Consider the following 12,050-nt stretch of genomic DNA (forward strand, 5'->3'; position numbering starts at 1 on the left):
ACACTTAACCATTTTTTTGTTTGTTTTAGGTAGAAGGGGGTTGGTCTCTATCAGCAATTCTCAGAGTGTGGTCCCAGACTAAGAAATGGCATCACCATCCTAGGGGGAACTTACAGAAATGTAAATTCTCAGGTCTCACCCCAGATTTATTGGATCAGAAACTCTGATGATGGGGCCCACTGATTGTTTCTTAACTAGTCTTCCAGGTGGTTCTGATGTAACTAAAGTTTGAGAACTACTAAGATAAATAGCCTGGCTTCCAGTATGGGGGATGGTAGCCTTTTGTCTACCATCCCTACATCAATTCTGTCATCTTTGTTCCCTTCTCTGTGTAGCAATATAAATGATGTCCTAAAATATAAATTGGCTCATGTTACTACTCAAAACCTATTTGGGATTTTCCATTGCTGGCAGAATAAAATCAAACTCCTTACCATGACCCATAAGCCCCTAATATGATCATGCCCTTGTTTACCTGTACACTTCTAAGTACTACTCTCACCCTTGCTCACTTCACTGTAGCTATGGCAGTCACCTTTTGGTTCTTCTAATATGCTAGCTAGTTCTGTTCTATGATTGTCTTTCTCCTGCTCTCCCAGTCCCATCATGTATCAGAGATCTCAACTCAGGTGTCATCTCTCTTGTGAGGCCTCTCTAGTTATTCCCACTTATTTCACCTGGTTTATTTTCTTCAGATATTTGATTCTTAACATAATCTGAGGTTGCCTTGTTTATGTCCCCCACCACACATACACACACACACACACACACACACATTCACACTCACTCACTCACTGGTTGATATTCATGAGAACAAGGGTCTTTGTGAATATAACTGTTAGGGTCGCCAAAGGAGGAATGCACAAGGCCAAAAGTGGTAAAGAATTATAAATTTATTGTTACTTATGCTAGCAGAAGGGCTGAGACCAAAACAGCATCAGCGGAGCAGAGGAGAGGGAGCGAGATATTTATGTCTCTTATAAAGGTCAGTCAGAGGACTAGGTGCAGGTGCAGGTGGAGGCCAGGTGGAGGCGGTCCCTGGAAACTGTGGGTGAGGCAGTTTACTGGAAGCCAAAGGCCATTAATCATGAAACCTATAGTGAGAACAACAGGACAATCGCTGGGAGGGGCGAGAGCCCCAAGCAGAGCATAATGGAGTACAAGAATGTCCCTAGCAATAACCATGAGAAACAGGACTTTGTATTTTTTTCATTGATTAGTGCTCGTCACCTAGAAGAGTGCCTGGCACATGACAGATATTCAAGTTTTATATTTTTTATAAACTACGTTTTTATAAGTTTATATTCTTTCAATGAATAAATTAACTTTTCCCTTTGCTGTCCATTCATCATACAATCACATGGAGTTATGAAACCTAAGATTTAAATTATATTCTCTAGTGATTTTTAAAAAAAATATATTTTATTGATTTTTTACAGAGAGGAAGGGAGAGAGATAGAGAGTTAGAAACATCGATGAGAGAGAAACATCGATCAGCTGCCTCCTGCACATCTCCTACTGGGGATGTACCCGCAACCCAGGTACATGCCCTTGACCGGAATCGAACCTGGGACCTTTCAGTCCGCAGGCTGACGCTCTATCCACTGAGCCAAACCGGTTTCGGCTTCTTTAGTGATTTTGATCAGTATTTCATATTTAGAGATTTAGAGATTTTTTTCCTTTTGTTTGTTGAAATAGATTTTCAGCAAAAACGTATACAGTGAAAAAAATGGCAGAAAGATTATTGATATAAATGAAGCCTATTTGAAATGAGCAAATGTCTTCCCAAGCACACTCTTAGAAAGTTTTAAAAATTAGATATTTCTTTTTTTAAAAAAAATATTTTTATTAATTTCAGAGAGGAAGGGAGAGAGAGAAACTTCAATGATGAGAGAGAATCATTGATTGGCTACCTCCTGCACACCCCAATAGGAAATGAGCCCACAACCTAGGCATATGCCCTGACCGGAAATCAAACCACCTGGTTTATAGGTCGATGTTCAACCACTGAACTATAGTGGCCAGGCCTAACTACATTCTTTTTTAACAGGTTATGTCGTTTAAAAAAGAAAGCACAGGCAGAAGCAAATGCCACAGCTATCAGTAATCTGTTGCCATTTATGGAATACGAAGTGCATACTCAGCTAATGAATAAACTAAAACTCAAAGGAATGAATGCTTTATTTGGACTGAGAATTCAGATCACAGTGGGTGAAAATATGTTGATGGGCTTAGCGGTAAGTTTGCATGTTTTGTTTTTGCAATTCCTGTAGTTGTAGTAGATTCTGTTTTAAGTGATTCAAAGAGTCTTTTTAAAAGACTTATCTAAAGAAACTGGCATCAAGACTTTTAAGGATTGGAGACATAAGAATTAACAGATCAGGTGATAGACTTTTAAATATTTTATAAAATTGTTATTTAAAATTAAATTAATAAATTATCACATAAAATATTGATTATCACATAAATATTAACATTTATGTTATTATATATTTATATTCTGCCCATAACCTCAGTAGTCAGATTTCTAAAAATAATCATGTGCAGCTTGTTTAGTAAGTTGACAGCCATTGTACTGGGCTTTATTGTTGTTTATATGTTGCTAAAACAGGGCTTATCCTGCTTGGAATTGTTGAGATTTGGGGCTGGATAACTCTTTGTTGTAGCGGATTGTCTCATTCATTGTAGGATATTTATCAGCATTTCTGGCCTCTGCCAACTAGAAGCTAATAACTTTCCTCCACTGTGACAACAAAAAATGTGTCCAGACTTTACCAGATGTCCTTTAGGGGGCAAAATCACTCCTGAAAGGAAGATGAGGGGGAAGAACTAAAATAATCATTAGTTTTAATGGAGAAAGTAAAGCAATACCTGTGAGACACTGCCTACTGTTGGACAGAGAATTATATTTTATTATAAATGTAACATCTGTGGTCAGAAGACAGTAGAATATGCAATAAAATGTGTCTCTTAAGTGCTGATAAATTGTGAGGCAGTGGAAAGCTCTTTATCTCAGCTTCATGTTTATCTTTGCTTATTAGAAAACAAGTTCTGTCTAGAAAAGTTGTAATGGGCATGAACTGCCTTTATAAGTAGCCTGAGATGCAGAGAACTAGTTGCCTGCGAAATATATATTGATTAGTTGGAATCTGAGCAACAATGTTTATTGAAAAGCTCTCACACACAAGATACTTTGATAGCCAGAATTTTATGTCATTGGTACTTTTAAATTTGGAATTCTCTGTCATCTTTTTGAGACATGCATAGAAATTTTACCTAAGAAATTGATGGAACTTGGATTCTTTTTTTCAGTATGCATTTGTGCATAAAATGATGTTGTTTCTTGCTTCATCCACTTTTCTATAAGAGCAAATATGGAAATTTCTGTATGTAGGATATAATTTTGTAATAATGATTAATTATGTAATCACAAATTTTAACTAGGAATTTGTAGTGATGAATTATTTATATTCAAATATTTGATAGATTAACTTGCGGGGCGGGGGGGGGAGTATCCGTTATAATTCTTTCATCTAAACCAGCAGTTCTCAACCTGTGGGTCGCGAAAATCCATCCTGCATATCAGATATTTACATTATGATTCATAACAGTAGCAAAATTACAGTTATGAAGTAGCAACGAAAATAATTTTATGGTTGGGGTTCACCACAACATGAGGAACTGTATTAAAGGGTCACAGCATTAGGAAGGTTGAGAACCACTCACACACTTAGCTAAGACTTAACATACAAAACTATAGTTACTGGTGGGCATCTATAAGAACTAAGAACTTGATTTGTATTCAAAGGTGTAAGAAACACTGTGCCAAATGTATCAAACACTTCCTGTGGTTGAACCCCAGGAAACTATTATGTGATCCTGGTATAATGCTTCAATACCTGCCTCAAATACTGCCTTTTCTGATTCTTACTAATCTTTTCTTTCTTGGGCACATTTAGTGACATCATTTATAGCTGAGATTTGTCATCTAGTGACATCATTTATAGCTGTTTGAGATTTGGATCTTTGTGTGTGTTTTTAGCTTGTGCACTCAAGGTCTCAAGAGTAGCTTCCATGGTAGTTAACCTCTGATGATTGCTACTGGGTGTCTGTCACTGTGTTATTTCAGAAGAAATGTAATATTATCTTCACTTTGCGCGAGGAGAAAATGTATGCTGTGATAGGTTGAAACTTGTCCAAAGTGACATGGTTACATGTACTGGAACTGGGTTTCAAACCCAGGACTGTCTAGTTCTAGAGTCTGTGTGTGCTCAACTATTCTGAGCCATTGCCTCATTAGCCATTGCAGTTAATATTAGAAATGGTACACTAAGGCTTCATGTGGCACACAGGGTATTCTGAGATTGAGCATCAGCATCAGAAACTGGGTCATAGGTGCAGTCATGGACACTAATGAACAAACCAGGAGGGAGAGCTTCTGAGGATCAGTTTCATCTACTGCCCAGTCTTCATCATAAAGTGTCATACACTTTTTGAGAATGGACTTTTATAAAATTGGCAATTGATTAATTTTTAAAACCCACCTCAATTCAAAATAACACAAATATCCAGATTTAAAAAATTGTCTGCTCTTTGCCTCATTCTACCCCTGTGATGTGAACAATTTGATGTTAATATGTCTATGTATTTTTTTTGCTTTGTTTATATAAGCATATTTAAATATATATGCACATAAGTGTGTGGAGTGTGTGTGTGTATTTCCCCTAATAGCTTTCTAGTACTAATGAAATATAGTACTGTTACAGAGTCAGAAATTAATAGCCCATTAATAAAAAATTTAAAGTAAATCTGTATCAAGTACAGTTTTCCTTCTTTTTTTTATTTTACTTGATTTTTTTTACAACATACAAAATAAATCTATTACCAGATTGTAGATACAAAATAATTAGCCATTTACATGCAATAAACATTAATATTTCAAGAAAATGATTTTAAATATAATGTTACATGTAATAAACATTAATTTTTCAAGAAAAATGATTTTAAATATAATAATGTTATATGCAATAAACATTAATATTTCAAGAAAAGCAATCTTAAATATAGTAATACTAGAGGCCCAGTGCACGAAATTCATGCACTCGGGTGGGGGGGTCCCTCAACCCGCCCTGTGCCCTCTTGCAGACTAGGAGCCCTTGGGGGATGTCTTACTGCCGGCTTCGGGGAGAGCGGGCCTAAGCTGGCAGTCGAACATCCTTAGCACTGCTGCGAAGGCAGGAGAGGCTCCTGCCACCGCTGCTGTGCTCGCCAGCCATAAGCCCGGCTTCTGGCTGAGCAGTGCTCCCCCTGAGGGATCAGCTGAAACCAGCTCTCCGACATTCCCCCAAGGGGTCCTGGATTGCGAGAGGGCATAGGCCAGGCCAAGGGACCCCACCAGCACATGATTGGGGCCGGGGAGAGACATGGGAGGTTGGCCAGCTGGGGAAGGGACCACAGGAGGGCTCCAGGGTGTGTCCAGCCTGTCTTGCTCAGTCCCGATCAGCTGGACCCCAGCAGCAAGCTAACCAACTAATTGGAGCGTCTACCCCCTGGTAGTCAGTGCACATCATAGTGACTGGTTGACCAGTTGACTGTCTGCCCCCTGGTGGTCAGTGAATGTCATAGCGAGCAGTTGAATGGCTTTAGCATATTATTAGCATATTATGCTGTGATTGGTTGAATGGCTGACTGGTCAACCAGACAGCATATTAGGCTTTTATTATATGGGATTACATGCAATAAACATTGATATTTCAAGTAAAAAATATTTTAAATCCTCTATAATAAAAGGGTAATAGGCAAATTGACCCAAACGGCGGAATGACTGGGAACAACCGGTCGCTATGATGTGCACTGACCACCAGGGGACAGCCGGGCTGAGGGACCCCCCCCTCCCCCCAGTACATGAATTTTCATGCACCGGGCCTCTAGTATAATAATATTATCAAAACTGTACTAACATAGTTTAACATCACAAATGTTGTAGGCAATATTACAAATCTGCAAATAACAGATTTCTAAAATATTTTTTTTCTCTTGACTCTGTTTTTGTCCATTAGTTTATGTTGTTCATTATATTCCACAAATGAGTGAGATCATGTGATATTTATCTTTCTCTGACTGGCTTATTTTGTTTAGCATAATGCTCTCCAGGTCCATCCATGGTGTTTTCCTTCTTGATGATTATGGGGGTAGCATGGTTTAGTGAAAAGTTCTTGGGTTTGGAGAAACAGATTCAAGTCTCTTTTCCAAATTTATTGACAGTGTGATCTTGAGTAAGTTTCCTATTCTTTCTGCACTTCAGTATCTTCACTTGCATTGCAAAGTTTGCCTTTTTTGTCACAGAAAAGGTCAATTATCTACTCATTGATGAAAAACTTACTTTTAACAACTTTATTTATTTATTTATTTATTTATTTATTTATTTTAGAGAGAGAGATAAATATTCATGTGAGAGAGAAACATCGATTGGTTGCCTCCTGTAGGCCCCTTGACCAGAGGTTGAAACTGCAGCTTGGGAATTGAACCTGTGACCTTTAGGTGCACTGAATGACGCACAACCAACTGAGCCACACTAGCCAGGGCTACTTTTAACTTTTTATCTTTTTTTCCTAAACTTTTTCAATGCAATTAATTTCTTGCAACCATAAGTAAAAATTTTATAGTACAGTTGGGTACACAGTGAAAAGTAAGTCCTCCTAAACCATCTACCCCAGGTTCTCAACAGAAGTAGCCAACCCCTGTTCCCAGTTATGTTTTGCTGTGCTTGTCCACCTATGTCCTGTGCATCCATTGACGTTAATTATCGTTCTCCTACTGGGCATAGACCACATTCCTAAATATGAAAAATTAAGGTTCTGTTGTCCTATAGATATTTTTAACAATTATTTCCTAATTATTTTTACAAGTCGGCCACAGGTGTATATTTAGCAGCATTACCAACGCCTGGTGGAATTCAGATTGCTGGGAAGACTCCTAATGATGGCTCCTACGAACAGCATGTATCTCATATGCAAAAGAAGATAAATGACACGATCGCTAAGAATAAAGAGTTATATGAAATCAATCCTCCAGTAAGTAAACTAAGTCTACATTGTGAATATATCAGTTATCGTGTAGCTGTTAGTATATTTTTTAGGTTATCTTACTTTGGACCTTAAAGACTTTTTTCACTGTTTAGATATGTTCTCCTCATTACTCATTCTTTTCCCTCCCTTTACATCTATGCTCAAATGTCTTCTTTTTAGGGAGGCTCACTCTGACTATTTAAGAATTGTAACTCTCCCATTAATTTTTGGTACTTCCTATCCCCCTTTCTTATCTATTGTTTGTTACTGCCAGTAGAATCAAGCTCTATCAGGACTGTATCCCTAATGCCTAGAACAGTTCCTTCTGGTATTTTTTAAATAAATACTTATTGAATAGTTAAATAGCTTAAAATCTCTCTCTCTCTCTCTTTTTTAATAAAAAGAAAGATTGCTTACCTATGGTAAAGTATGAAAGAATAGAGATTTTTTTATTTTGGCATTTTTCTTACAATTTTCCTACCAGTCATTTGCATAGTCAGTCTTTTCATCAGCTTTGCAATTGGTATCACAATGCCTCCTACTCTATAGATGTCCTATAACTTTAACCTGAATTGAAAGATGTGTTGAAGTAGGAATGAAACTATTTGCTTTTATAAGTCTCTGATAATGAAATACTTCTATAAAAGGTAAGTGTTTGGATAACATTATTATTTTATTTTATATATGCTACTGAATTTTGGTTGGTCTTCTGGAATAGTACATCTGAATTCCAGCTTCAAACTAACAGCTTTCTAGCAAAGTTATTAAGCTGGGAGGAATTTTAAGGACATGACTAGAGTTACACAGTTCAGTGTGGTAGACACTGGTCACATGTGGCTGTTAAGCACTTGACATGTGGCTAGTCGGAATTGAGATGTGGTATTGGTGTAAAATATACCAGTACACTGGATTTTGAAGACTTAGTAAATGAAAAAGAACGTAAAATACCTTTTGGATTCTTTTTATATTGATTACATGTTTCATTTGTATCTTTTTTATATTATTACCTATGAAGCTTGCTTTATATTTCTATTGAGCAGTGTTGATATCGTTTCTTTAAATTCATTGAAAATGTTAACGTGTTAATATATTTACTTACATAGCCTTTGTAAAAGCTTTCTGCAAAACGCTTTATTGACTGCTTTTTTGCTGCAATTATTTTTCTTTTATAATTATATTTTGATATTTAAACATCTACTAGTAGTGTTTATTCCTGTTGGGAAGAATGATTTGCAAAGATATATGTTAGGATTCCATATATGAATTGTAATGATATGAGCTGAACTTTCACGTAACAGTGTTTATCAACTCTACTTCCATCCTGACCTCCCTCAGGACCTGCCTCTTCCGTTGTGTTTCTGTTGTACCTGTATTTGCTTCTGTCATGGTGCCTGTTACATTTTAGTGCACTTAGTTTTACATGTCTCTCTTCCTTTTCTATAATAAAAGCCCCTTGAAGACAGAGACATATTTAGAAAATGTGAATTAAGTTACTTTATTCAATAAATATTTTTGAGCTACTGTTTAGTATTGCATTTTAGAGGAGGGAATAAATCTTTCTTTTTAAAATATGTTTTTATTGATTTTTTTAGAGAGAGAGGAAGGGAGAGGGATAGATAGATAGAATCATCGATGAAAGAAAAACATCGATCGGCTGCCTCATGCATGCCCCCTACTGGGGATCAAACCTGCAACCTGAGCATGTACTCTGACCAGGAATCGACCAGGGACCTCTTGGTTCATGGGTCGATGCTCAACAACTGAGCCACACCGGCTGGGCGGGAATAAATCTTTTATGAATTTAAAAACTTCAGCATATATGGATTTCATATGTTGAATATGACTGTATTTTTACAAAAGGATTAATCAATTTATGAGTATTCTACTATGGCTTTCCTTATTTCAATATTTATTGCATTCTGGTCTTTTAGCTTAACCTATCAGAATTTGTTTGAAAAAGTCAGTGTACAAGGCCACTACTCATATTACAGTTTTGTGTTTTCAATTTTCTAAAACAATGTATGCCCACCCTGAAAATGTGGGTCAGTGTTCTGTATCTTAGAAAGGTAGCCCCAGCTGAAGTGAGTGCTGCTGTTTAATTTTTTTCTCAATACCTTGAGAAACTTTTTAAAAATTTATTTATTAAATTGATTGGGGTGACATTGGTCAGCATGAACATACAGGTTTCATGTGTGGATTTCTATGTTACAAGATCTGTGTATTGCACCGTGTGCTCACCACCCAAGTCAAATCTCCTGTCACCTCATATTAGGACCACCTTATGCCCCCAACCCCTTCCCTCTGGCTGTTTGTGTTCACAAGTTTCAGTTTTATATCCCACATATTACTGAAATCATAGGGTTCTTTTTCTGTCTGACTTATTTCACTTAGCATAATGTTCTCAAGGTCCATCCCTGTTGCTAAGAAAAACATTTCTTATGCAAAGGTGTAGTACCACATAACTGGAAATAACTAAGTTAGCCAGAGTATCAAAATGAGGTGCAAAACTTTTATTGGGAATTAACAGCACCAGTGGTAAAACCTCATTATGAATCTAAGATATATTCAGTTTTAGATAGTTACATTTATTTCATCCATGTTACAATAAAGAGAGGCATAACTGAATTTTAAACTACTACAGAATTATAAAATGAAGGATAGTTTCAATATTGCATTCAGGGTCAAAAGAACTGATCTAGACAAGTTCATCACTTACTAGTTTGCAAACCCAGGCAAACTACTCCACTTCTGAACTGCGTCTCTTTCTCATTTTGTATTCATTATAATAGGCACCCTGTCAGATTTATATAGGGCAGGTTAATTTGGAGTAGAAGCAAAATAAATGGACGTGAAAGTACTGCATAAATAGCTGTGTTATGAAAGTGTGGTGGTAGTCTTATGTAACCTATGCGCTAGCGATGAACATTTAAAAGTAGCCTTTTGAAAAGCTTTTTCTTATAACTTCCTTGTTTTCTTGTTTGTTTGTTTTTTTTAAAAGATGGGTCTGTTATACTAATAATAAGCTATGTCTTTTGCATTTGTGCTCACATATCCACATTCTCCTGATAAGTTGCCAACAGATACTTAGAACCTCTGGTTAGCTGATATTTGGCTATGTAATAGGAAAAAGCTGATTAAACCATACAGGATTGCACCTTACACTGACCTCAAAAAGATCATTATTGTAACTACCAAAGTTTATTTAGCTTAATAAATAGTAAAGCAAATACATGTGTAATATGTGCACTACATATACATACACACATACATCTACTATATTCCTCATTTTACTGTGTGGAGCTATGAAATATTACCACTGGATAAGAAAAGATATAAAGAGTAGAATCATAGTTAGGGACACAAATCTTTAATTCTTTGTGGAGTATTAGGACTTTTAAATGCTGTCCAGAAAATACCTTCTAAGCTGGAAGGACTGCCAGTTCCCTACTCATTGTAGTTTTCTCTCTGTACAGTAGATGTCAGTAATGCCTTGCCATGTCTGTTTTTGAATTATACATACCTATAAAAAGTTAGTTATGAAATATACACTTCAAATATTTTTTGTAGACTCCCCCCAAAGGTAGTTGTCTGTTATTATAAAAATTTAAAACCAAACTAAAGTATGCAAATATCAAATCATTGTGTTATACACCTGAAACTAATATGTTATACGTCAATTATACCTCAATTAAAAAAAAAGAAAAAACTGAAAATTATGGTCTTTTGTAATATAAAGCAATTATATATATTTTTTAGGAGATATCTGAAGAGATTATAGGATCACCCATCCCAGAACCTCGACAACGTTCAAGACTCTTAAGATCTCAATCAGAAAGTTCTGATGAAGTTACAGAATTGGACCTATCACATGGGAAAAAAGATGCTTTTGTTTTGGAGGTATTATTGCATTGGAGTAATTTCTTAAAGTTTTTAGATGTGTAATTTTACAATCATACTTGATGTGATTCTTTTGTATCATTACAAGTGTTATAAATATAAAAAATATAATATTTAAATATTACAATAAACTTGAGAATATCAGAACTTAGTAATATATTTTTGTTCAATACTAGAAGACCGATAACAATAATGCAGGCGGTTCTGGAAAAATTTATGTATGGGTTGAAATAAAATTAAAGTAATATTAACTCTTGGAGCTATTTATTGTAAACTTGGATGAATTTAAATAAGAAATTAATGTGCTATTGTTTCACTTACTAGAATTCCCTGCTTTATATGTTGTAACATTTTACTTTAACATTTTTACATGTAATAATATAGGCACTGTGAATCTGAATGTAGTGTTTTCTTATTGAATTCAGAGGATATCATTGAACTTTCATTATAAAAATATACTCAGAACTAGCTTTTCTGGAGGATAAATGTGATACAAAAGGTTCAGGGAGCCTCCTCTCTCAACAAATCTGCTCCCCCTGCCCTCGTCTCTAGAACGGTTAGCTTTGAAAGAGATAGATTCCTTTGATATTGAAGGAAAGGAAAATAAATGAGGATGCTCAGAAATGTCCTGGTAAGGTGCCTGTTGAAAGAAAAAGTCAGGTGCCTTGATCTCAGTGAAGCAGGAAGCTGACGGTAGAATTGTATTGGAATGGGATTGGAGTTCTGAAGAGTCTAGAACAGTGCCTGTGAGTGTGATCAGGATGTCAGCCGTGGGAAATGCACAAGGCTTAACTGAGGTAAGAGTGTTAATTTGTAGAAAACTCAATCTGTATGGATTTGTGCTTTTTTCTCATCTTTTTTTACAGTCTGAGAATGGAAAAATCATGGGAGTTGGTAAAAAATATGTCAGGTTAAGGAGGTAAAAGGATCCAGGGTACTGGTTAGAGCAGTGCTACTCAAAGTGGGCTGTGACTACCTATAGTGTTAGCACCCTCTGGAAGTTTGTAAGAAATACAAATTCTGGGGCTCTTACTTCAGACTTTGTAAATGAAAATTTCATGGTGGGGCCAAGGAATCTGTTTAACA

General features: G+C 36.1%; 1 protein-coding gene across 15 annotated transcripts in view; it reads left to right on the forward strand.

The window, feature by feature from the left end:
* The window catches only part of C2CD5 (C2 calcium-dependent domain containing 5), a 103,148-nt gene that overhangs the window by 60,034 nt on the left and 31,064 nt on the right, over positions 1 to 12,050 (forward strand). For all 15 annotated transcript variants that reach the window (XR_001362722.1, XM_014542327.1, XM_005869551.2 and 12 more), the window contains 3 exons: positions 2,051 to 2,237; positions 6,909 to 7,073; positions 10,824 to 10,964. Coding sequence is in view for 14 of the 15 variants with exons in the window: in XM_014542327.1 (XP_014397813.1) it covers positions 2,051 to 2,237; positions 6,909 to 7,073; positions 10,824 to 10,964 (493 nt within the window). In the remaining variant the exon portion in view is untranslated. The remainder of the gene's footprint in view (positions 1 to 2,050; positions 2,238 to 6,908; positions 7,074 to 10,823; positions 10,965 to 12,050) is intronic.

This window comes from Myotis brandtii, unplaced genomic scaffold (genome assembly GCF_000412655.1).
Source record: "Myotis brandtii unplaced genomic scaffold, ASM41265v1 scaffold299, whole genome shotgun sequence".
Lineage (NCBI taxonomy): Eukaryota > Metazoa > Chordata > Mammalia > Chiroptera > Vespertilionidae > Myotis > Myotis brandtii.